The sequence below is a fragment of the Perca flavescens genome, chromosome 14 (genome assembly GCF_004354835.1).
Source record: "Perca flavescens isolate YP-PL-M2 chromosome 14, PFLA_1.0, whole genome shotgun sequence".
Lineage (NCBI taxonomy): Eukaryota > Metazoa > Chordata > Actinopteri > Perciformes > Percidae > Perca > Perca flavescens.
The window spans coordinates 24586087-24613757 of NC_041344.1; the positions used below are offsets into that span (position 1 = coordinate 24586087).

At 41.1% G+C, this 27671-nt stretch overlaps 1 protein-coding gene across 3 annotated transcripts; it reads right to left on the reverse strand.

The window, feature by feature from the left end:
• Window positions 1-1789: 1789 nt before the first annotated feature.
• On the reverse strand, window positions 1790-18222 carry topaz1 (testis and ovary specific TOPAZ 1). 3 transcript variants are annotated; one of them, XM_028597576.1, is made up of 20 exons: window positions 17733-18222; window positions 13110-15867; window positions 12967-13004; window positions 12544-12644; window positions 12091-12137; window positions 11929-11996; window positions 11719-11777; window positions 11077-11163; window positions 10239-10296; window positions 9858-10009; window positions 9571-9663; window positions 9374-9474; window positions 9141-9204; window positions 8865-9036; window positions 8637-8737; window positions 7042-7207; window positions 6154-6306; window positions 3477-3680; window positions 3136-3322; window positions 1790-2641 (listed from the first exon to the last, which is right to left on the reverse strand). In XM_028597576.1, exons 1-20 carry the CDS (start codon window positions 18025-18027, stop codon window positions 2443-2445), a joined length of 5103 nt encoding a protein of 1700 aa, XP_028453377.1. In that variant the 5' UTR covers window positions 18028-18222; the 3' UTR covers window positions 1790-2442. The 3 variants fall into 3 exon arrangements, with proteins under 3 accessions (XP_028453377.1, XP_028453376.1, XP_028453375.1); XM_028597575.1 differs by having other exon boundaries at window positions 17640-18222; XM_028597574.1 differs by having other exon boundaries at window positions 17166-18222.
• Between the last annotated feature and the right edge of the window lie 9449 nt (window positions 18223-27671).

The following is a 27671-nucleotide window of genomic DNA, read 5'->3' on the forward strand; positions in this document are numbered from 1 at the left end:
ATACAACATCTACAATTTAATAAGTTTCAGAAAGATATTAGGAAGTAGGAAAATAAATAACCATATGCGTAATTTTTAATCAAAACTGGCCGGGTTAAATGCTGTGGCAAGACTAATAAATGAATAATAGTTATTACATGACATTTGCATGCAGAAAAGGCACACATTCACCCAGATTTCGGGAGGGGGGCGGGGTGGGTCACGACCCATACACCCTGGTTATAATGTGTGCCCCTAATGTTAAAACAAACGTTTTTGCTACATGGGTGGAAATCTAGATGTAGCTGTTGGCAATTGTTAAGATATCTGTAGAAATGGGAGGGAGGTGCACTACATGATTCTATGAGTAACCACTTTCTGCAGCACTGAATAGGACTACAATAATACAACATCAGTGTCTGTGTTACTTGTTATATTCGCTTCGCACAAAAGTGGTCGCCAATGAGATCTTTTATTTCGCTCTGGTCATCTTAGACTTGTAATTGTTGCCATAGAATGGCAATTTCAGCATCTGGGCAATTGTTTTTATGATATTGGTGGGCTTTATGTTGTAAAGTGACTGTTACCATTAGTTTTACCATCATCCAGGTTAACTTCAATTATCTAGGCAGATGTCTATTTTCTTCTAATTTCACCAGCATCTCCTATTGAACACTTCTTTAATCACCTACACATCTTTATTAGCTAATCATGTCTTACATCACTACTCGCCTCACATGACACGTGTGTGTGTGTGTGTGTGTGTGTGTGTGTGTGTGTGTGTGTGTGTGTGTGTGTGTGTGTGTGTGTGTGTGTGTGTGTGTGTGTGTGTGTGTGTGTGTGTGTGTGTGTGTGTGTGTGTGTGTGTATATATATAAAAAAATCCACAGCTCAGTACTTCCCCCTGGTGGTTTAGTTGATCCGTAACACCTTCACACTAGGCTTCGACGACGTGTAACCAAATGCACAGAAACGGAGGTAAGATGTGCAAGGAGAGGCGGCTGATGCCAGCCATATGCAGTTCTTTGACGTCACCATGTGACCATAGGAAATGAGAAACTGCATTTAAGCCAATAAGACATTTTTATTTTTTTATGTGAAAATGGCTGTGTTGGCTTAGAATTCAGCTACTACAAACTCATTTTCTCACTAAAAAGGCACTGGAGAGCATGTAGGTCTGAATAATATAGACCATAAAACTGATTAAACAGTGCTGGTGGATCACCAGCAACGCAAACAGACTTCTGATTGACCAGGCTATCTATTCGCACTGGCTCGGTCACAGCAGCCATGGACCCTGTGGACATTATCATTTAGGTTAAATTACCATTTGATTATTATTCCATGGTACAGACAGAGAGGCTCCATGTAAATGTAGCTACCATCATATGGGATAAGGGCTCAATAGGCTAATCATGAGTCAGCTGGACATCAACGCAAAAGATTTTTGTCTTCAATTAGAGCACTGTCATTAGTCCAATCAACTGTGAATGCAAAAGGACACTGTCAAACATTGAACTGGACATTGTGCTAAAAAGGTTCACCCTTTTCACTTTGATTTTCCAGTAGTGGGGTCTTCAATAGCCCTACCAGTCATCAATAACGGATTCCCTTGTGGACTTAAGGCAGCTGCTGTGAAGAGAGCCACAATATTAAGAAGGAAATTGGAATTGAGCAATGATGCTGGTAATACCTTCCATATAAACAAAAACAATGGCAGTGTAATTCTAACTAGCTACCTTCATTTTAACTTTTATTCCAGAAAATATTTGTTTCAGTATTTTCTTTCATTTTGTGAAGAAACAAAAACTTCAGAACAATGGGTTTTTTCTTTTATAAAAACGTCATACAAAGAAAATGTCAATCACAGCTCTTGAACAAGCAACAATAGAGGTTTTGACAATCAAGATAATACAGAAACATAATACTGTCAATGACTAAACATTATAAATATTTACCTATATACACACACTCAGATGTTATTTACATTGTTATTATAAACTAAATCTAGTACTTGCAACAACAATCCTACAAAATTATGCTGGACTCTGTTCCCAAACGGACTTATTTTTTCAAATAGTAAAGCACACAAACACTGAGTGACATATAGCAAAGACAAAGTGGCTTGAAGAACTCTTCAGGAAACAATTAACAAAAAAAATCCGTAAACATATTTTGAAACAAATTTGAACAAAAAGTTATCTTTTGTTAAAAATAAATAAATAAAATAAAAATAAAACATTGTAAAGTTCTGGTGTCCGTCTGTGATTTTCTGCTTCTTCGTCAAAGGCTAAATTAAAATTATGACCATTAGTGTTACAAACGTACAGCCAACAGAAATGTTCATGCGTTTGTTTTCCTGATTTCATTGGTTGAGTCACCTGATGTCTCTCAACATATGAGGTTTCCAGGGAAAGGAAAGTTTAAGTACTTTCAGATACTGCAGGGGAATAACAGTTTGGTTCAGTGCATCCACACCTCATTGGCCCACAAATGATTGTGGCGGAGCCAGCATCGAGCGGAGGAAACGTCAAGTGTGAACACTTGATCCTGTGACGAGTTAACTGCCGTGTAGTGAACAATTAGTTTGGGCTGAGGGATGCAAGCTGCAGAGAGGATGCGGCTACCAGCGGAGAGGTACTCGCTCTCACAGCTTTGAGTCCTGGAAGAGGAGGAAGCAGGACCATCATGTACATACAGTGCGGATCGGGCCGCATTTTTCTGTCCGAGCCCGGCCCGTGTCTGACAGAGCAGTAACAGAACCCGGCCCGAGCCCGACAGGCATTAAGATATTTATGGCTGAGCCAGACACCGTTAAAATCTCGTTTTTTTTCTCATACTAATGACACATGTACGTTTGTTTGTGTGGAAAGACGGCTTTTATTAAGCAACTGTAAGAAGGCTTTCGGAAATGTCAACAGATGAGCGCATCAGCGCACATGGGGCAACAAGTGCATGTTAACACAGGCGCGCACCTACATAATTTGCTTTTTTAAATTTAAAACGTTTAACGCGCTGATGTGACCGAGCCTGACCTGAACCCGAACATCATGTCCAAACATCTGTCCGAACCTGGCGGGCTCGGTTCGGGTATCTATCCTCTAATACAGATCACACCATGCAACCAGTGTTCCCCCAAACAAACACACACATTACCTTTTGAGAGTGATGCTGAGAGAGGAAGTGGTGGTCTCTGAAAGGTGGAAAATGCCTGTTGCGTTGACCGTGATGAACATCTCAAAGGCGAGAGCCAGCTCCACCTCCCCCAGTCGGCAGGGGACGATCAGGGCCATAAAACCAGGAGGAGCCGACACACCTGGGTAGTACCCCACACTCAGAGAGTCTGATGAATACACACATTGGTGTAACCATTGAATTAAAAGTTTGACAACTGTCAAAGTCATTCATTTGTCTTACCTTTCTGCTTTTCCTAAATTGTGTGTATGATCCGTATGAATATAAGTGGCGAAGCAAACAAACCAGACTGTTACACTTACGTCTGAAGACTTCCCGAGCCCGGAGCCAGAGGTTTTGCTTGCCTAGTTTTTGCAAAAGCATCTGCAGCAAAGCATTGTCAACTGCCAGGTTTTTAGAGAGCATGAAGTCCACAGTGTCTGAAGCTACAGGAAGTATCTGTCGGTCCACACACACTTGCAGGTGAGAGTTAAACAGAGGACCATACCTGGAGATATCGACCGAGTCTGAGGAAAACAAAACATCCAATTACATTAAATTATATTGGGGGCTGTAGCCAGAAACACATTGGGAGTTATCTTTTAGCTTTACGTACAGTAACTACTAGGGCGGTCGCTTTATTGTTGCATTAACGCAAATTTGTTTTAAGGCCACAATTGTTTTAGCTTTTTGCATTTCCGCTAGTTTGGTTATAATTGATCATGAAGCCAGGTGTAACTGTACAGTTCTCTGGTTTGTCAGTGAAGTGAATGAAAAAGCCAGGCTCTTGCTCTTTTCAATAGTTTTTTCCATTTCTGGGCGAAGAAGAAGACTCCTGTTCCTGAAATTTGGATTTTGAATACGTGTGGTCCTCCACGTTTCCTTCTTCAAACTTGCCGGGGCCGGGAAGCTACGATACCCATTAGCAGCACCTGTAAGTTGGACGTCAACGATGTGACGAAAACGCGAAATGCGAGTATGTTGTGTATGTCCCTTACCGGCTAACGTATTTCAAGATGGCGCATGAATATGGAGCGTCTACCCTAGTTAATGCAAATGTAAAATTTCAAGCCAAAAGGAATATTTGGAATTGATGGTGGTGGTACATATTCATGAACAAGGACAAGTTTGTGAACGGGCAACACAGGTTTTGGTAATGAATAACTAAACATGTTACACACTGGACCTTTAACAGGTCCAAAGGAGGTTCAATGTGCGATCGATCGATTGATCTATGTTGAATTCATAGATAGATAGATCTATTGAAACCGGTTATGGGCATTATTTTTTGTAAATGTGTTTGCTTGTAAATGTTTTCAATTCAGATTCGGAGGCTTTTTCATGTATTTCAAAATGTAACTACACGTCGCTCGGCCGTGGCTTTGTAAATTGTCTGTATCGTAACTGCGCTGCATTTTAACTATGATAATCTTGTCGCAGGTCACATCGCTTGCCTGCGTACCGGCACCACCTCATTCCCTCTCTCTCATTGCAGCTCTCTTACTTATAGAACTGAACATCCAGAAACTACCGTTTTCCTTTCGTGATTTTCTTTTTCTGTTTTCCAACTTCAGCATAGAGCATTCTGACGCTTATTGAAACTTTTGTAATATATTTGCCTTTTAGGTTCAACACATACTGTAGCTGTGCTCGCTCACCGGAGCAGCTTTGAGTCTGTGGCACAGCAGCCTTCAGTGGTGTTGATTGGCTATTACTTGTGATAGGTAACCAATCAGATCGTGCTGTGGGAAAGTCAGTGAGTGAGGCTAAGTGGTGACTACAGACAGAGGCGGATGCATACACTGCAATTATTTTCACTAAGCATGACCAGAGAGATATAAATATGTCAGACTATTACAAATATTATATTACAAAAAAATATATACATTCGCATGAAGCGTGCATATTTGTCTACTTCCATGTTGACAAGAGTAACTTAAATACTTGACAATTATTCCTTCAAGGTAAATTTTGAACAGATAAAAAAATTGCAATTAATTGGCGATTGATCCAGATTAAATATTTTAATAGATTGACAGCTCTAGTACCTACCACCAGTACAACTAGTGTACTTACCTATGGGTTAGGGTGAACCCCTCTCCACTCCGCAGACATTGCTGCTCAGATGCTGCTTGTATTTCAATTACTAACAATGTTTGGTGCTTACTTTTGCTATTCAAATTTGCTGACAGGCAAGCAACACTACAGCAATTACTGCCAAGGATTATAGTAAAAAGCAAGTCGACTTCCCTGAACCGTGAGTCATTATGAAATGGTTGGAAAGTGTAGTGAGCTCGTAGGTTTGACTTCTGTCATTCACAACTGAGTCAAACAAGTGACAGGTCTGGGCCCCAATCAAATGGGTCTTGGTACTGTCTAATCATAGACTGTATATTAATGGACAGAGCATGTGTGACATCACCCATTGGTTTGTGGAGATCTGCTATGAGTCGTCGAGTTTGCCGTTACAGGCGCAGCCATCCTGGTTGTGGATGTGACGATTTTAGACCAGAGGGAGGAGTGAGGGAGGGGCCCTTACACTCTTACGTTACACACTTTAACTGGCAATCACATCAGCCACGCCCTAAAACACCCCCTGCTTTATCGCCGATTTTAAAATAAATGAGACCATAATTCAAAAAAATGAACATCATTCTGTATTGCAGAAGACTTAAAACTAGCGATTGAGACCATAAACTCATTATGAAAATGTTTACTGAGGTCATAAATCAAGTGAGAAGTGGGTCACTTTCTCATAGACTTCTACAGAAACCGACCTCCTTTTGCAACCGCACGTCTCGCCCCCTGCTGGAATTAAGATAGAATGCAGGTTTAAGGCATTTCCGCATTTGCAGCACTTTGCCGAACCGGATGTGTTGTCTGTGTGTCTAATACATGTTTGTCTTAACGTACAGGTATATTATAGCATATTTGACTGAAAGTGATGAAACTGGGATTCTGAACATTACAAGCAATGAGAATATTGTTTTCCCCTCTCACCGTTTGGCTCTTTGAGCCCAGGGAGATTACAGAGGACCTCCAGCGTGTCTCTGTGAGAGGTTTTCTCAGCCAGACGCATCAACACACGACTCCTGCTCTCCAGATCAGCAGGCTCACACGGCCACGAGCACGAACTCAGGAACCATTTGTTTTCTGAATTAAGAGATGCATAAACAAAAAGTGAAACGCACTTTTCAAAAGGCATATTTTAACAGATAGAAGTTTCATCTACAAAACTACCTATCCAAAAAAATAGCATAGGGCTGTTGTATACCATTAAATGGTAATCTATTAAGATCTTGATTCATTGTAATGTTTGTAACAGACTAAGCTACATCAGCGTCCTACTCCATTTCAGACTCAAAATCCTGTTCAGATGTGTGTGTGTGTGGGGGGGGTAATTTCTAAATCCCACGAAGTCCCCAGATGGTACTAATCCCGTGTGAATAGGGCTTTAGAAAGAAATGAACTAAGGATATCTGCAAAAAATATCCAGTCTAGCTATTAAATGTTAAAAACAACCAATTTTCTCTTTAAGGATTTAAAGATATCTTGAATTTAGTTTTGACAATCAAATCAAAAATTCTACTAGTAAGAATGTTATTTTGGATTTCTTTAATTACCATTCTTATATAATTTTGAATAGAAGAAATGCTATTATGGATTTAAAAATGTTAATTAGGTAATTATAAGATAGGAGTGTGGTTCTATTAAATGTTAACATGGCTTGCCATACAGGTCACCAACATGGAGTTGCGAAAATGTGACCCCCCCGGGTGAAAAACTGGGTGCTTACACTGAGTAGAAACACAGGTTACATTTTGATGCATTACATGGTCAGGCCAACCAATCGTGGCTACCTATTTACTCCAGGGTCAGAGCCATTACCTCGGAGTGTGTTTAGAGCTCCCTCCAAGCTGCCACTCAGGAGAAAGAGCTCAGTAGCCACGGTGACCAGGTAGCAGCGTGTTGCTCCATCCTCATTCCCAAACAAACCCTTCAGTGTGGAGTAGTTGACTTTGGAAATGGACAGCACCTCCACCACCCTACGACCCTTACATGCACACACACAAAATAAAGCAACATTGCTGCATCTTAAAGCAACACTATGTAACTTTTAGACCGTCCCCCTACAGGTTGTCTCATTGGAACTACAACTCACACTACCCGATGAGAGTTGTAGTTCCAATGAGACAAGACCGTCCCCCTACAGGTTGTCTCATTGGAACTACAGCTGCAGCTAAAAGTTATATAGTGTTGCTTTGAATATTATGTTCTGTGACAAATTATAACCTTAAAAAAAACCAAGTTGTTAAAATGTAACCTAGCAAGCTATTTACATTTAAAAACACAGATCATAGCTGGCTACGTAAACTCCATTAAGTTAAGACAGCCCCTGCATCATGAATGTTGTGCAACAGGCACACACATCATTTCCAGGGCCGTCCTGACTCGAGGTGGCTGGCAGGTTAAGACAGAGATCTGGGGCCCGTATTCACAAAACATCTTTAGACTAAAAGTAGCTCCCAACTTGTTGATTTAGGAATTACTTTAAAAATAAACATTTGTGCGTGCAAGTCCTAATTTTAAGACTTCTACATTTTTGGTCTAAGAGTATTCCAGTATAGTCTACTCTAGTATATAGAGTATACCAGTTCCTAAATCTATGAAGAGTTAGAAGTAGTCAGGAGGACTCCTAAGTGACTAGGAGGAAATCACAAACAATTGCTACTGGCAATCCGCCTCGTAATCACGCCAACATTTAGAATTATTTTTCTTTAATAATGTCCTTCCTCTCATGCACAAGTTGGGCAAGAAATAAAAGCTGTTCTTGCATCCAGTTTGGTTTTCGTTTGCATCTCTCACTTTCAGTTATTGTAGTCTGATAATTACAAGGCTTCTTATATGGATACCTACTAATTTTTTTATGAGCTGCCAGATGTAAGAAGCTGACACTTAAGTGCACACATATTTAAAAGTTTTAGTGCGTCACTTTTTGATATTAATGAACGTCTGTTACGTTCAAGCTATTGCCAGAGTGGATACAGAGCTAATTAAGACTATCAGCTCCACAAAACACTCTCTGTAATTCTCATTATGGCTATGTTCAGAAACTGGTGTTGTCCGGCGACTTTCGCGCGCAGAAAATCAAGTGAAGATAATTACCTCTTCTGTAGAGTCCATCATGTTTTTTTAAGCCTCCGTGTCCTCCTTGTCTACAAGTAACTGTGTGGAGGAGGGGTGGGGGTGGTGCACAATCACAGAAGGCTTGTACCATGTGGATGTGCCTACAGTTTTGTTGTCATTACTTAGAATTCCGCATGTAGTAAATATTTGACGAGTCATGTTAAATCAGGGACGCTAGAAACTTTCAGTGCTATTTAGGAGTCCTCCGAGTGCTAAGATAAAAAGGTTTTGTGAATACAGGCCCAGATGTAAATAAGAGACAAGGGTGTGAAAACACACCAAGACGGTTTATTTACCTTAGCCCATTGATGCGTTTTGTGGTATCTTAACATGAGCGAGACTCCAATTCTGCCTAAAAAGCTTGTGATCAGGCTGTCCTCACCTTCATTCTGACACACTACAAATCAGAATAATCAAATTATCAGCAATTATGTTTTGGAAACAAATGCAATTTTATATATATATATATATATATATATATATATATATATATATATATATATATATAGTGTCACAGGTCTCACCTGTCTCAGCGAAAGCAACAAAGGGCAATGACAACTTGTCTTTGCTCTCAGACAGGAGCGCTATGGCAATGCGACCGCTGATTCGCCCCACTTGGTTGGGATGTTTGCTGGATTGGCAGATGGACCTGAAAACCACCCCCATCCGCCTCCAGTCCTCTTGCTTGGTACACAGCTGAAAGATAAAGGCAGGCCTGAATACAATGACAGATGGAACACAAAACAATTTCATCCTTGTCATAAGTTGACAAAAGTAATCTTCTGGAGAGAAGAACAAACCTCTATTTCCACAATGGAATGGGCTAAGTTCAGGTACTCTGGAAAGCGTGCACTGGTGGGTAACCTTTTATGATACATACAAAGATAGTTATTAAGTTAAGTAAGCCACTTATACAACTTGTCCACAAAGATAAATAAATAATACAACATTTCAGAAATAAGAGTCATAAATAAGTATGGATGATAATTAACTACTTTTGTTGTAGAGCGATGTGAATTGAAGATCCACTTACTTGTAGTTACTTGAGTTTGGATTGACTGTCTGCTGGAACTCCGGAGTGTTTTTCACACAGTCAAGGCAGTCCAAACTCAGCACTAGGCCGGCACCGGCCATCTGTCAACATATATGCACAATACATTTTTCCATATACAAAAAATAATAATATACAGATCCTACTGCCCTACGGTAAGAGTGTAGAAGTCGAGATACCTTGAATGTGAGCTGCATGAGTTCAGGTACAACACCGATGAGACCCTTTTCTCTCACAATGTTAAAGAGGGCCAGCAAGAACTCATGGCCAGGCTAGCAAGAGACGAAAAGGGGAATATTATATTATTATTTATAAGCCTATAGTGGTAATGGGTTATTTGAATATACACGCAACCATATGTAACCATCTAGTGCTTCTCTGCACATACCAAATAGCCCTCTACTGGACTACACAGTGTACTGCAGCATGACATTGTTGTTAAAAGATGGATGAAAACCACACTGACCACAATCTTGTGATCCAAGCTGACACTGAGGACTGAGAAGACATCAGACACCATGCCAGCTTTGAGCAGAGCCCAGAGGAGTGACAGAAGCACCGGCATGGAGAAGTACACTCCTGGTGGGTTGTTCTGGTAGTAGCCTGTAAACACAGCTCCTGGAGACAGACACCCATGGAGTCAGACAGGTAGAGTAGATAGATAATGCAGCAAAGTAAAAAAAAAATAAGGTAAAGGAGAACAGTGAGTTTAGGGGGAGAGATGATATGGACATTCAAACAGAGGCACTTGCTTAGGAGTAACATTCACACTATATATAATCCCCCATGAACACAGTATAAACTGTGCCCATTTAGGGTTAAATTATTAGATACATTAAAAACTCACCTGCTTTTTGAAGACACGTTGGATTTTTGGTGAACCGTATCACCGTTTCAATGCACAACTGAAAGAGGGGGAAAAGTGAGGTGACTCCACAATTCTGAAATTTAGAGTGGAATTACAGCTATGGCACAACAGAGCATGTGTTTTCCTCTGTGATCAACACCCAACTGCAAGCTTTTAGCGTTAACCCTACAGTCACATGAGCTACAAAAGAGAGCGACACACACTCGCTTGTGGGCGCTCCTGGGCATGCCTAGCCTACTCCTGGTTGCTTGGCAACAGTAAACTCTCGGTGCTACCTTCAAGCACGTCTTAAAAGTCACTTCAGATAGAAGTTACAAAATAAATGAGATAAAATGCCAAACATGTCAGATATATACAGAAATACGATGTCCTGAAGCGTTTCCGCCCCCTTGAATGATTTTCTTTGACTCGAGCAACCAACGTACATACGTCACGCTGCCTCACTCCAATTGGCAGTCCGCTTTGTCACATCGCTCAGCATTTGTATAAAATAGACTTCTTGTCTATTTCGGCCCCGCCTTGCTTGTGGCAGTGACAGGCTCATCGCTTGCCACTCCCGTTGAAAATGAATGGCAACCTGTCGCTTTGTCGCTGTCTCTTGTAGCTAATGTGACTGGAGGGTAAGAATGACTCCACTTTCCAGTCAGTGGCTTTACACATCAGTTCTATAACTGACTCATAAATCAAAAGTTGATCGTCTACTTAATTTCCTTTACTTGATGAAGGAAAATGGAAAGTAAAAGATCCTTAAAGCGCTCCAGTGTGTTCATTGTTTGGCATGATGCTGGCAAGCTATGAAAATATTATTTGAGCGTACCTTCTCGTCCCCGTCCACAGGCACGTGCTGGAAGCGACACATCTTGAACCCGCAGGACAGCGACTCGCTGAAGTACTGCCTGCAGTACTGAGGGTTTAGAGAGGGAGAGAAGTTGCTACATTACATTTTTTTTTTTTTTTTTTTTTTAAAAGCCTGTGGCAGGAGAATATTCAACAAGTTTTTATTAAATATCATATTATTAACAAGCTGAGCGTCTTTGTAATACATCTCCAGCACTCATTGTCTGCCTCCATCAATGCACATTGTTTAGATAAAACTAAACAAATGTTAAACAAGGTAAACTATTTATTTTATACCCAACGCTACGCAATTTATTCTAAAGCAGACCTTAATACCAACTTGTCTATAATTAAAATAAATCACAATAGTCTCATTATAAAATAATTTCTAACTTCATATCAAAAGAAAAGAGGATACCTGGCATACAGTAGGAACTATATCACCTCATTCTGCATTCTTTTAGGTACTTAGTAAGATTTTTATGTTAAGTATATGTAGCACGGATTCATTTTGGTCCGATTCTTTGGAATAACTAGAAAATATAATCCATGCTAAAGCCAATAAATGTGTATAAATGAGGCCTTTTTGTTGTCAGTGACTGTTCTTTATTTGAACACTTACAACATTAGATTTCTGTCGCTTGAATGCTGTGATGTTTGCTGGGTTTGGGATCCATGGCACTGTGGAGAGAGCAGAGGAGCAAAGGAACAGTCATACCCAGCAGCTCAAGAGTTAAATAAGGAACTCTGGAGGTAGCATTTGCATTGGCAAATTAATGACAAAATTAGGAATTATCCATGCAAACAAGAGACACCAGTTTGAACCCCTCACCATCTCTTGAGGTAATAAGTGGAGGGATGGGATTACGGAGGGAGTTTACTGGCTGAACGAGCCGGCCCCTATCACAGGACATAAAGACAGTGGTCATCAAAACAAAGACGGATTAAGTGGGCCGAAGAAATGTTTCATTGTGCGACGTGTGCAAACAGCTACCTCTCCAGGACTCTGATGACATGATTGTTGTTGGCATCAGGCTGACCCTGTTCAAGGATTCAAAAAACATGATAGACTCTTCAGAAGAGGTAATTATCTTCACAGGAAAGTCATAATCTTCTGAACACAGCCATACTGAGTAAATACAGAGAGAGTTGTGTGGAGCAGATAGTCTTTAGCTTTGTAGCAACTCATTTTGGCAATGGCTTGAATGTAACAAACGTTCATTTATATCAAAAAGTTACGCAATGAAGCTTTAAGCTAGGACTATTATTTTGAAAGGTAACAAACACTCTTGGTTATTTAGTTTTTGTAATGTTAGTCTGGGGAGGCACAGGGGGCATTTCTGCAGAAAATACCCTGTTTATGTTTTGTGCCTTGCAGTAACATGCTGAAAGACTGTCCCGGGAAACTTGTCCACTACATGACACAACTTTAAACCCACTACATTACCAAGTTTTTGGTTTGCTGTTCTGTAGCAGGCCATGTGTTGCTTTGCGTTTCAGAAGGGGTGCTGCTACACTGAGGTCTCCATGGCCTGCTGTCGCTCTCATCTGTAAAATGCACACCGGGAAGAAAGAAAGAAAAGAATCATGAGATGATCTTCGGATAAAATAGATCACATTCCACACACACACACACACACAATGCAAATTCAATTTTCAAAAAGGACTAATCTTTTTCTTTTTTTTTTTTTTTAACATAAGGTTACACAAAAGTTACAAACTTGATATAGGTACATTAGCTATGCCTGCAAGCAGAATTAAGCATCAGAAATGTACACTAAATACATCTTCTGTTGAAGAGGTTTTTAACTTTTCTCTTAAAATGACTGAGATTGCTCCGTTTTTCCCCTTACTGGTGCACTGGTCATACCTGTGATATCAGGACTGTCGCATTGAACTGGGGTCAAGCTGAAACACAAATAAGATTTAAGTTTTATTTCATTTGTAATAATTTTTAAATACACAACTAAAATCAGTGACTGTAAGGAAATGCTATCAAATATGAGAGCTTACCTTTGTTTTAACTCCAGAAATGCTTCACCTATCTTGGGCAACCGCGTTTTCACCACTCCAATAGGTCTGGTTTTAGGGGACTCAGTAACTCTGGTGGGACCTAGCTTCAGCAATCTTTCCTGGGGCACGTTTTCAAACAGCTCTGGGTCGTCCTGGATCACATCAACAAGCAGGATATCCTGTTCGTAAGCTGTGAACTCATCCAAAATGCCGCCCTGAGTATCACCAGTTGCCTCTGCATCGGTTTCATCACTTTCACTGCTTGCTGTTTCAGATGGACTAGATCCCTCTTCTCTAGTAGAGCAGGCCTGTCTCTCATCACTGAAGGCTCCACCATCATCGTCATCACTGCTGGGAGAAGAGCTGGGTTTTGTCAGAGCACCCGAGGTAAGAGTTTCCTTTATTTTGGGGTCGGAGGGAATTTCTTCAGATTTCTTGTTACCCTGTTCCACATCATATTCACAACCAGTTTCCTTTTCATCATTACCATCATCCACATCTTCGGCATTACTTGGAGAAGACTGAGGATCCCTTAAAATAGGATTGTTATTTGTTGAGACTCCTTCCATCTCTTTACTACAATGCTCAAGATAATTTAGGTTATCCGAGTTTTCATTATTATATATATTCACAGTGTGTAGCGTGTGACATCCAGGTAATATTTTGTGTTTTCTGGTGTTGTTGATTTCCTTCTCTTCATCTGAACAGCCTGGGCTTTGGGGCAGGAGGCTTTTTCTAGGGCGCCGTTGTGGTGAAGTGACAGGAGAGAGCAGTGGTGGAAGCATAAACTCATTTGAGCCTGTTTCTACACACTTTTCTGTGCGGATGTTATGCAATGATCTCTCCTTGAAAAGAGCATGGTTAAAGGGGCTTGTATTATAATATGGCTCCAGTATTGGTGGACTGCGGCCTGTGAGAATCCCTTCGTCACTTTCTTGGTCATCTTGAGGGAGCAGGAGGGAGGAATCACATGATTCAAAGGCGTCAGAGTTGTTTGGAGGAGTCCATGAAGTCATTTGGGTTTCTTCACAGTAGAACAATGCTTTTTCTACAGCTTTGACCGTACATTTGGGTGACGCGCTTGCAGAATGAGCCTCAGCCAACTCAACCCCTCTGACTTTCTTCAGTAGGGACGATGAAGGTGGGAAAGGGGATGGTGTGGCAGACAGGCTGCTCAAACCATGTGTAAATGGAGATGACACGGGAGACAAAGTAGTGGCAGTTTCCCAGTCAACCAGGCCAAGTGATGAGGGGGAAGGGGTAGACATGGAGCTGTCACTTTCAGGTCCATTAACTGGTGAAGATGAGGCCGAGACTGTGTCGGTGTCAGACTCTTCTCCATGCTGACTTGGGTTGGAAAGGGTAGCAGTATCTGAGAGAAGACCTACTAATGATTCTTTTGCCCCCATGACGTGAGGTGCAAACTCCAAAGAGGATGAAGACATATTACCATCCGTTTTCTCATTTCTCCCTGCTAAAATGCTCTCTCCATCCTCTACTCGCTTCTCTCCGTTTAGTTGAGAAACCTTGTGGGCTGTGCCTGAAGAGGCGTCTGTAGGTGCATCTGGGAGCAAGTCATTGGTTCGGTTGTTGGATGAACATGGCTCATTTTGATCTAATGGAGAGTTGCTGTCATGTCTAGCTGATGGATCGGCTGGATAGCCTGTGGTACCGGTATGTACTGTAAGGGTCTGGCCACTGTTAGAGAAGGGCCAGGACATGTATGTGCGTGCACAAGAAAATTTAGTTTTTTGGAGATAGGCCCTCACTCTCTGGCAGGTGAATGACTCTAGGTTACGCGTGTCCACCTCATTACTCTGACAGGACAGTTCTGATGACATTTGCGCTACATCGGTTTTTGTGGGATTGTCAAGCTCACTACAAGATTTCTTGCAGACACCGTTTTCTTCCACAGCTGAACCAAAAGAGCTGCTGCCCCCAACCTCATGCTCTAAACATGACTGACTGTCAGCAGACATCCAAAGGCATGTTTTCTCTTCGTCCCTAGAGTCAGTTTTTGCTGGGTCTTTGCAACAGATGATTTCTAAATTTGGAGTGGATGGCAAACTCCCATCTTTAACACTATCCCCAAGCTTTATTCTTTTGTCCCTGTGAATCTCAGCTCCCATTAGGCAAGATCCTGGACCAGGATCCTCCTCAACATCTCTGTCCAACATGCCAGTCCTGCACTCCCCCTTTTGTGTATCTCCACCTAGTAAAAAAGAAGCAGAAGAAGTTGCAGAGCCTTCACTTGTCCAACTGTTGAGGGAATGACACGTGGAATGACTCGATGACATCTGCACATCTGTGCGTCTTTTCCGGTGTCTTTGTTGTTCAGTCAGGCTCTGAGACGGACAGACGCTCTTCTCAAACTGAATTCTGGGACAAGCTCTCATGTCCTGCTTGAAGCACCGCACAACCTTGGTTTTGAGAACATCCGGTAACACATAGCCGCAATCACGACTAAAAGCATCACATCTTTGAGCTATGTCGCAAAGCGTCACCTTCGGATACTGGTCTATCCATATGATAATCTTCTTAGAGGTCTCAGTGAATGCATTTCCTTTCTTGATCTTAAAATCAACTGTAGACTGCTCTGGCCCTGGGCTACTGCTTTTTTGTCTTTGCTCACACAATGTCTTCTGCTGAGAGTAAACGTATTTACGGTCACCACAGCTGGAGGCTCTGACAGCTCTTCTCAAAGATCCTTCTGAACCAGCAAGTCCTGTGGGGCTTGGGTGCATATTTCTATCAATGTCTGCAAGTGGAAACAAAAAATTGTTAAGTAGATAATCAGTCCCTATCTGTAACTAATAAGCACTAAGCAGAACCCAATCTATCAGCATAGAAAGATGTTTTTTGGCGGTTGTGGGAGACAGTTGATGAGACGAAAAGCTTAGGGGAGGGGCTTTTATCAGTTGTTACCAAGACACGCATTTGCCAAATCAACCTGTTAATCCTCCTCTGTGAAGTCCTTTCCCTCGTAAAAACACTTTTGATAAAAGCAGGAATTTCACCTTTGTGTGGCTTGCCAAAGCCATTTTTTCTAGTGCAGCATCTTGTCATCATTCAAGCCGTAATGGGTTCATTACTCTACATTACGAAGTGTTATAATGTGGGAAACATCTACTGCAGTTGGCCGAAAAAGTGCAGCTGCAGTGGTTGTCCTCTCCGCACCCCCTCATCAGCTACAAGGAGCAGTAATGAGCCCATTCCACAGTCAAAAACAAACTCGGACAAGCCACACAAAAGGTGAGTTGTATGCTTTCTTGGAGGCGGTGTCAAACTGTTTAGTTTCCTAACTTGTTGGTTTAGCAAATCAGTTATCTGGGACTGTCTTCTGGACTGTGGATAAGACGATCCCAAATGGGCAAACACCAATAAACCATGTTTTTAAATCAACTTTGTCACAATATGGTAAACTGGAGTGGAGAAAATTACACCATCCCAATGGAAATATGTAACGTTTAACTAGCCTTATAATAAATCAAGCAACCAAAAAATCTAATTGGTAAATCCAGCTCAGTCTGACACAACAAATCAACAATCTAGCTGTGGCTTACCAAAAGCAATCTTTTAAAACCCCTAAAGGTCTAAGCTAGTATTTTGCAGAGGATCTCAGCAGAACATGGCAGTTAATGTGAGCTGACATGAAGGACGTTCCCTCACTGCTATTAGCTGCCAAGTTAGTATCTTATTTAATTCAGTATTTTAAAAAAATAAATTAAAAAAATATATATATATGGGGTGTAGCTAGCTGATTTTTTATGTTTTAAGTTACTTATTATATAGATTATCCCTACGTTATCCACTGACAGAAAACACTTCAATTAGTTAAGTGAGGGTATGATTTAGCCTCGCCGTTAGCTTAGCATCTGGCACGTTCCAACACACAATTAGCCAAAAGTTAGCTAAAAGCTTTTAACTACCAAAATATCCTCAATTGAAAACTTTGCTGGACAGTTATGCCAGTTATTGTACACGCTTACTGATGGACAACTAACCAAATGTAAGCAAACAACACGGCTAAAGACTTTAGCCTAAAGTGCACCTTACTTGACAGTCCAGTGGGTATCGACCTTGTTCCCGTTTGCACTTGTCTTGTATTTGCAACAGCAGCAGGCTGAGGAGGATCACACCCATTGGGCCTGGCCTTCACTTTGCTCCCACCCTTTCTAGCTCTGTCCCTGCCACTTTTAGCAACACGGGCCACACGAGTTTTCCCATGTCTGGATTTACAACTACCAGAAGATTTGTCCACATTAGGCTTTAGATCGACCAGAGTCTTGTTCTTTGTAGCCTTGCTTGTGGTCAAGGGGGCCCCGCTACTCAACTCCATTTGACAAGAAGACATTGTGGAGATTGTGCGCCCCGGCTTTAAACGGCGGCGGATCTCTGTCCGTTTAAATAATGCACTGTCTGAAGCAGAGCCAGTGCACAGCCAACAAGTAAACCTCAGTCCGAGGTTGCAGAACTTTTTGAGGCTGTGCAACTTGCTCCTGGTGTTTGGTTTGCTCTGTTGATACTTGCCTCTAGTGTACGGCCCCTGTTGTTCATTAACCACCGCACTACCATTCCCTTTGCATGGCTGATAATGATTTCTTCTCCCTGCCTTCTGCGTACCTACGCAATTCTCCTCCGGCTCTCCGTCAGCGATGTTACCGGTTGTATCGGTCACGTTTTCTGGGCCCAATTGTTCTGTTTTAGAGGTTCGGACAGGTTCATTGCTGCTAGGGAGGGAGGTCGTGTCTTTTATCGACACTGGTTCAGAAACTAGTTGGTTTTCCTCTTGTTTTGTGGAGTCAGTTGTAACATTATTGAACGACTTCTGAAGTCGTCTCCGCCGCGGCACTGGTTGCCCAACAATGTCTTTGAACGCCGCTCGGTTAAGTTTTACCCTGTTAGAAGATGGTAACATGCTGCCATTTAAAACAATGACTATCGAAAGCTAAAAAAATAATACTCTCTTAATAAAAAAGTGATTTAGAGTAAAATGCAAACTCGCTATAATTAAACCTGCGCGACGACGTCAAGATTAGTCTCGAGCGACCCTACTGTTCATCTTTCCCTGATGCTCAGATTTATTAACTACAAATTGACATGGGAACGAAGGTGTGCTGGCCACTCTGCGCATGCGTGAGATGTGCGTTTGACTTTTGCTGTTATATTAAAATATGAGAATATTTCTTTCTATTTCAATTGGCCATGCGAATTAAGGATGTAATGTTGCAATATTTTCACTGTGTGTTTTTCGTATTTATGTTCATATAATAGTAGATTCCTATTATAATATACTGTAACCTACATATTATAATTTTCTTCTGAAGTTTAATCCGTTGTAATCCCGATGTTTACCTTTAAAATTATAAAAGTGATTGGAATAAAGAAAACATGAACGAAAATAATAGTGAGAGACTAAATACATTAACTATATAAATACATTTAGACATAATCTAAATAACTCTTTAGAATAAAGCTGTAGAAGTGGAAAATTAAAGTGAAAATAAAAATAGATTTACAGAGGCAGGTATAAAACATAAAACATGCACATAAACTATATATAGATATTTCATAGAAAAGGTATAAATCATGGTATATTTTTCATCAGCTTGATGCAACTTTGTGATTACTTTAATTCTTGTCATTAAATATTTATGGAGAGATGTAATCATAGATCTTAAAAAAATCTACACCTGAAACTGTTATGAGATGTATAAAACATACAAAATGTAGGAGGACTATTCTACATTGGAGTTATGAAACTGACCATTGCACATACTGGGAAGGGGCAGCATATTATACAATACATAGTATTTTGTGAATAAATATGGATGCACAGTAACGGTTGTCAAATGAGTGGTGCTGGGATTCAGTTCTACGGGACAAAGTGAATCAAACATTATTATCCTGAAGTGATTGGAGTCCATCCGTCATGGCTACTGCAGCCCCAGAGCATGGTTTGACCATTAGAGAGGTACACTTAATTGTCCTATACGCTACTATTGCTACACTGAGCACATAGGCATGTGCACAGCTGTTTATGCAGCAGGGCTAGCACATTGTGTGTGTGTGTGTGTTTATATATATATATATATATATATATATATATATATATACACATATATATATATTTCCTTTACATAAAAATATATATAGTATGCCTACAATGTAAAATGAGAATATTTGACATTATGCATTGTGTTCAAAGACAAACCTTATATAATGAAGTATCTGTACAGCTGTAGCCTATAAGACCAGGGTCTACAGAGGGAGAACAACTTGCAATATACTTCATGCTAAAGCAATTCAATATGAGGTTCAGTTTTTGCAGAGACTTCAGCAGAGAGACACAGCATCAGCCTTAAACAGGTACAGTATTTTCTAAGTCATTAAAATAACCACAGACATATTTTTGAAATATATATTGATTTATTTTGGTAAAATACTATTCTAATCATAAATGTCACTATCCTCGTTGTATGTTTTTTATGGGGTGTGATATAGTTTTGTTCGTGGTACTTTTTTTCTGATTCATAATTTAAGAGCATATGATGCAAATGAAATATATTTCATACAGATTTGGACAAAGTCCTAATATTACAAGTAAATAATTACATTGATAGTTACATCAAGCATAAGAAAGTATAAAGCACAGATTTAAAATATATGCTGACTGAATCCTTCAAACCGGAGGTGAAAGCCTGTGAGGACGTGAGGGGTGAGGGTGAGACCCTGGTGTTGGGAAGTAGCCGGTCCCTGGATTGCAGCGGCCTGATTCACAACACCAGCTGCCCCGCCCCACCGAGCCAGCAGATGTCACTCTGACGGAGGAAGAGGTTTTTCCACTGGAAAGCAGAGAAGTGGTTCCATCTCATTGCGTCCTCCTCGGGGTGGTAGAGTCATCTCTCTCTCTCTCTTCCGCTCTCTCCTAATCTTCGCAACATCTGTGACAACTGTGAAAAGAGAACATGCAAATTAGATTACGAGGAAACCATTCGAGATGAGGAGAGAGAGAGACACTGAGACATGTGGGAACTTTCTCTGGGTTCCTGGCGTTGAGTTCTCATCGTACATGCAGACATGAGGGATTTTGGGAGCCCCACTTCTCCACCTGACAAGACATTAGACCACAACCCCCTGCTTCAGCTCTACAGTGCTTCTGCACTCCACAGCTCCAACAACATCCTCTATGCTAATTTTATAATCACACCACAGCAATGAGGGATGTGTGTGTGTGTGTACGTACAGTGAAGAGGGATATAAGCTTTTACTTAGCATATGAAATGAGTTGGGATTAGAATGAGATAAAGAGCAGAGTGAAGAGCAGAGGGAGTGTTACGAGAGAGGTCACTCACAATTTTGCTTCTATGAAGCACTTTAAATCTCCTTGACTGCTCTCACAGGCGTTGGAATAGCACACTGGGCTCAACTGAGTGATAAAAGAAAACCGTCAGTTTCCCGATTAATTGTGCACTTCAAATTAAAATGTTGTAGAATATGAGCACGATGAAAGGGAGAAAGAAAAAAAGAATCAGGTGCATTTACGTATAGGAGAGGAAGAATCACCTATCAACCCTGTGAGCCCAGACCAGTGAGGTCAATTCCTACGAATAATTACATCTTTTTTATTTCAGGCACTTAGCTGATGCTCATTTCTAGAACACGTTAAGGGTTCCGTGTCTTGTCCTGGGACAGAAGACTAGCTAGAAGTCTGTTATTGGCTGCCACTAATGGCTATCATCATTAACTGTTGTTCTTTTGATTATTTTCTCCATTAATCACAAAAGACAAAGAAAAGCATAAAATCCTCAAATTTGAGAAGCTAGAACTGAGTAATGTTTTGCATTTGTGTTTGAAAAATGACTTAAAAGGATGAATCGATTATCAAAATAGTGAATAGCTGATTCATTTTCTGTCCATTTATGGACTAATCGCTTATGGCCAAAAGCCTGTAAGACTAGCAGTACAAACCGGCTCTGTAATTATAGAGGAAATCTAGAAACAATAGTTTTTATTTGCAGACTAGGGAAAGCTAACTTTTATAATCTGAACACTGCATTCAAAACAGCTATCTTTTGGTGGTTATTTGGTTAAAAAAATAAAAAATAGGAGAATAGAAAGGAAGGAATGATTATTGTTAACAGAGCTAGACAGAGACACATGGGGGAGTCAAGTTAAAATACCACAATGCACTCAGTAGGTGATGGGAAATAAATGTCAATTTTCTCTAGGTGTACATCTGACAGAGAAATATGTGTATACAAGATGTGAATAAGAAATAATGCTTTCCTTTGCGCGTTCTGCCTCTCTCTGTTTGGCATGCAAGGCACTGCAGGTGCACAGCAGTTGTTCTTCCTCGCACACTTGTCTCCCCATGTGTTGCTGTCCACTGAGAAATACCTCTCTAGAGAAAAAGTACATTTTTATTTTTTATTGTGAATAATATTAGACATTACATTACAGTGGCCCCTTCTGCAGATAATTCAAGCATATGCACATCACTGTAAAAAAACACTATTGTACAAGTCACACTTGCATATATTTATATTTATATACAGTATATTATATTATATTGCATTGAAATATTCTATCAATGTGCATCTTTATGGCAGGAAATTAGGGGTTCAGGCAAATGAAATAAATATTCAGACTCCTGTCAGAGCATAAAGCAATACGTGTGAAGCATTGTTAGTTTGTGTAATGTAAGTAACCCTTTATTTAGACGGTTATTGAGGGATTTGTTGCATTCCACTCTTTTTAGTCCAGTCCACCCAGTCTTAATACCAGGCATTCGAATGTGGTGTGGAACTATAAGGATCTATATTTTCTTGCATTCACATCTAAGTCTTTGTCTTTCACTGGACCGGTGTGAAGCTGACGGTAACGCGAGCAACTGAATTCCTTTAAATAGCCCTGCCTGCCTCATCATATGGTTGCTATGGCAGCCAGCCCCTCGTTTCAAGATAACGTCCACATGCTTCGAGACACCTCCTCCACCTGAACGCTATAGATCCACGCTGCCGCTCGGGGGAAAAGAGATTTGCCGAAGCGATGCAGCCACTTAACGGCACATATGAATAATGTTTTGTGTGTCTACATGTCCACGGTGTGGGAAATAATCAATAATTTGAGCTATGCATTTGTGCGAGATCAATCGGCTGTCGTGGCAGCTTCCCTTAGTGGGTGATTGAAAGAAAGAAGAAAAAAAATGACAAGTGTTTGAAGGATATGAGGGAGGAAAGAAGAAAATGGTAAGCAGGTAGAGAAGGAAAATGAGGGGAAAATCTGAAACGAGATCAAAAGGGAAACAGAGAAGTGAACAGCTGGTACGAGAAATGGAGTGACACAGAGAGAAATGAAGGGTGAAAAAGAGGATGAATGATCCGTGACATTTTTGAGGGAATGAAGGAATTTAAAGAAAGCTGTAGATAGGGGAGTATAAGGCAATCTTTTCAAAAACGTCTTTCTTTTCTTAATAACTCCATCTCCCTGACTTTTTCTACCAGCTCTTTCCCATCTCCTCTTCTCATTTCTTCCATTCCCAGCCCCCCCATCCTTTGTCCTGCTGCTTCTCTCTCTTCTGTTTTTACCCAAGCATATGTTAAGCTGAGGGTCAAACGGGACATTAAGAGTGCAGGACTGTAGGCAGCACGTACATGGATGTACCTCACAAGCTGACTTTGTCTTGAATCTCTCCCCTAAGTGCACTTAGGAAACTATTGTGAGGCTCAAAGGTGTGGAATCAATTACAGGGGGAGAGGGAGAAGGAGAGGCAGACTCTCAGGGTATCAGCAGGTTTCACATATTTAAAGAGCTTTTTTAATGCTGCCTGGAACGGAATTGACGAGCAATTCAACAACAAAATATAGAACAAAAACCTGTCAAAACTAGGTTATTTCTGACTGAAAAAATACAGGAACGACTGCCATCCCATCAATAGCATTATTATTTTAATTTATGTCAAATAATGCCATAAATTCATTAAAAACTACCCCATCAGTAAATATGATAAAAACCCATACAATCTGTAAATATAGGTGCTTCAAAAAATAAAACTTCGAAAAAAAAAAAAAGACAATATGAGATACAAGGCCTCAAATTTAAATAATTTAAACATAAAGAAATTCCAAATAACAGAACATACTCATAACCCAGGCGGACATAGGTCTAAATACAAAGTCTGTATGTAGCCAGATATATTACCTCGGGAAATTGGAATCTATCTGAATCTGTATTAGATGAGTTTACAGTCCTCACAAGTGTCCTCTTTGTCTTTTTTTTTCACGCAGCCTAAAAGGGAGACAAATCAGTACAGGGTAGTCAAGAAAAAAAAAAATCCATATGCAGCCGTTTATGTTTTGAAATTATTTTAGTGATAAGAGGAGTCTACAAAAGAGGAGAAGTCAAAAAGAGGTCGATAAAGATGGCACCCTCAATTTCCTCTTAAAACACACAGGCAGGCTGATTGCATTTGAGAGAGTTGGGCGCGCCTCAGCATCTCCTAATGCGTCTGTAAATTGAGTTGGAGAACGACGGCTGTTGTCTGCACTTCGGGTGGAAGCCAGGGAGGCAAAAAGCTTTTGCTGTGGAGAACATCCTGCCCATCTCTGTGTTTTAGACCCACACCATTAACCAGCAGACTGCCAGTCTTGTGTCAATCACTATTCTCTGCTATTCAGCATCATGCTGAGACAGACAGAAGCTTTACTAATTTCTTTCGTTTTACTTTTCCCCTTTTAATGTGTGCCGCATAGCCTCTTTCTCTGTCTTTTAATCAGATGATAAATGACTGTGTTAATAGAAATGAACAGTCTCCTGGATCAGGATGCATTATTTTGTGCATTAGTAGTAGCTGTAGCAACACACTGGGAGGCTGAGAGCTGTTAGGGAGTGCATGAATGTGTTTTGTGTCCGCTATTATTAAGAAGCTGTGGTGGTCAGCTCTGAGAGCAGCAGTGATAAGGAGGCTGGCTGAGCATTTGCCAAGCATCCATTTCCTCTTTACTCAGGTTTAAAAGGCCCTTTGCCAAAATAGGTACACATAATAGGTACGTACACACACACACACACACACCGCTGTGTCCTCATGTTCCCTGGACATCAATATATTTCCAGTTAAATAGGTTAACAAAAAATTCTTTTCTTTTCTTTTCTGACTTTATCTCTTTTATGGTCTTAATTTGTAATTGTCATAAGCATATCGGTCAATACCAGAAACTCTTTTAAATGAGCCACTGGTCGCTCTGCTTACTGTAGCTTTCTAATAGCTCATACAAATATAATACTTCTAAATGTGCTTTGTGATGCTCTCCCAGAACAATTGTCAGTATATAAAATAACACATAAATCAAATAGAAGGCCGTTTAATAAGATCATATTCTTTACTTTCATAAATTGTATTTTGGGATCTAGTTAATTTTGGCTTTTTCCTGTTGTTATTTCTTTTTAATTTATTAGTGGAAAAATGCCTGCCTTTAGCTGTGCTTTTAGGCCTGGTCTACTGTATTTATAGCCATTGAATAAATGGCTCCATTATATCCATAGAGGAATAGTTGTCAGAGAGTGTGAGAGAAAGAGAGAGAAGCATTATTCACTCCAATCAGTAGTAAATAGCTGAGGTATCTCACATTCACATATGTGCCCTCTCTTACACACACACGCACGCACGCACGCACGCACGCACGCACACACACAGATCCACAGACACACCCATTATGGTCTGTTGTGAACGTACAGCAGTGTGTTCCCTCATCATTGTCGTCTTTCCTCTCTGCTGTATGTCCGCCGTTCGCTGTGACCACACTACTGCTTGGCAAATACATTACAAACAGCGGCAGGAGATTTTAATGTGTAAGCCCGACCCTCGTCTGTCACATTCAAGCCTCGCATTCACACACACACACACACTCTCTCTCTCTCTCTCTCACACATGAGCACACCCACACAGCTGAGATAAGGCCTTAGCGCTGGTTGTCATTTAGTTCAGCTTTGTCTTTTTACAGTGTCTCCCTGATGAACAGCAGAAAATGCTAGCACTTGCAGTATTTGAATTATTAACGGCACAGCTTTAACTTAATCCAGTGATCTGTGCTCTGTGTATGTATAGCAATATCAATGGGAGAAAAAGTGGGTATGTAAATGAGAGAATGCTGCTTATCTCGTGTGTGTGTGTGTGTGTGTGTGTGTGTGTGTGTGTGTGTGTGTGTGTTTAAAAAGGTACCCACCTCTGAAAGCTGCAGAGATATTATATTGGACTAGTGACCTTAGATGATTCCTTGCTCTCTTTGTGTCGAGGCATAAAGAAATACAAGCATAAATCAAACAAACAAAATTGCCATCTCAATTCCTCCTCTAATGAAACTAATGTTTTTTGTGCTACAATTAAACATCTGCATGTCTCTTGACTTGTCCTATTGACTGTTATAAATCAGGACCAGCGGAAGTGTTTTATGGATGGCTGGGGATCGCCCCCCTTCTCTCTCTCTCTTTCTCTAATGTAAGTATATTATTTGATTGTCTGGCCTTTGGTTTAAGTGCAGATCTATACATTTACAAGTTCCTGCCTGATGCTTGGAGATGATTTTGGCACAGAGGTGTGCCAAAAGCACACTAACCCTGATGACTCCTGCAGGTTGCCAGTTCTGGGCAGGGTAGGGCCGGCCTGGCTGCATGGCTGGCTGGATGGATGGGTAGATAGCTGGCTGGGCGGCCGGCTGGGTGCAGGGCTGGCTAAGGCAGAGAGCTGTAAAGAAACAACAAGGTCAGCTGTTTGGTAAAACACATTCAGCACCTTAATGCTCGTCTGTGAAAATGCCGACGTTCTGAAGAAGGTGGACGTGAAGCTGAAAGGGCGACTCCAAGCGCCGTCGCTATCTAAAGCTGAGAGTCGAGTTTTATTTTCAAAGCTAAACGTAGGATTGTTTTTTTTTACAACTTCCAGGTTACAAATCATCGACTGTTACAGTGAGGCAGTTTGATATAATGGCTTCTACAGTTGAGGTATATTGAGGTTAGTAATTATGGATTACCAGAGATCTTCGGCGAGCGGAGACTTCCCCTGACACAAAGCAGTCAGTAAAAAGCAAAAGCAGGATTACTCTCACATAGAGTTAGTACAAACACACAGACAGAACACACACACCTAGACAAAGAGGCAAACACACAGACACATAGACAAGCGCAGCTATACACGCACACACCTGAGACCTACACACTCTTGTCGGCCATCACAGACAGCGTGCCGGCTCGGCAGCCATTTTGCTGCTCTGGAATGTTCAATTAGGGTAATTGTTGCTTACGCCACCATTTCTCAGCGTTACAGACATCATATACGCAACATTTCAGTCAGGGTGCGAGTCCACTCACCACATTGTATCCAAATTATAGAAGAAAATTCCGATTCTGTGTCTCCCGATGTCTTTTCTCAGCGCAGAGGCCCCATAGTGTAAACCAGGACATATATGACGGCAAGTATGTTGGTTATTGTGCAGCCATGGGTGAACTCCACATGGTCGTGAATGTATGTACGCATGTACATGGCTCGCTGTAACGTATGTGATGGGGGGGCACGCCCTACAGCTCGTCAGTGCTCACATATGGAGGAGGGGATGAGTGTGTCCATGTGAGCACAGAGAAAAGAGAGAGGGAATGGGAAGGGTGAGAAATGGAATAAAATGAAAGAGGAGGGAGACAGAGAGAGAGTGAGGAGAGAAGGGGCACTGAAAGAGAAATGTACAGCTTGTTCTCGTCGCCACCATTTTTACACACAGACTATGCCGTTTGGTCACTGGTAATTTGGTTTCGGAGATATAGGAGGAGAAGGATATGGATTACTCCTCTCTCATGATATATGCAATACTCCGATAATAGAGGATAACAACAGCCCACACCTGTCACGCACCACACTTCTTAATTAATAAAACATTTCTGTTTAAGACAATGGGATGCTGCCTTATTTTTTTTTCCTGCACACCAAATGGCCCAGTGTCACTGTAGGTGAATGCGTGACCTGTGCACTTGCGAGTTCGAGCCCAACTGCCCACGCATGTAGAGGGTCTACATGGGTGGACCCAACCAATGGGTCTTTCTGAATGCAGAATGTTGTCGTCTTTGAATACAGAATAATGTCATTTTTGTTATACCAAAAAGGCTTTGACTAGTCCTAAAACGCTAATCTACATATTACACAAACTAGACTAGGCCGCACCCCGCTACAAAGATCTGCAATTACATGGACAGGATTAAACAAAGGCCACATAAGGATAAGAGCACATCTATTACAGTAGTTGACACAAAGAGGGGACTGATAATTTAGTGTCATATGGACTGGGTCGAACCAGTCTACATCCTTGTGAGACAGAGGCTGAACTGAACGAGACTCCGCTGGTGCTGCATGACGGTGGAGAGTCGGGGTGGGATGACGGCCGGCTGTCAAACGGGCCGGGTTGAATAAGGGCGTCAGGGACTGAGAGGGAGAGAAGACCGAGAACACGGCAGCGCAATGCGCACATGTGATCTTCCAGAGACGACTGCCACTTTACAGGATGAGCTCAGACATGATGA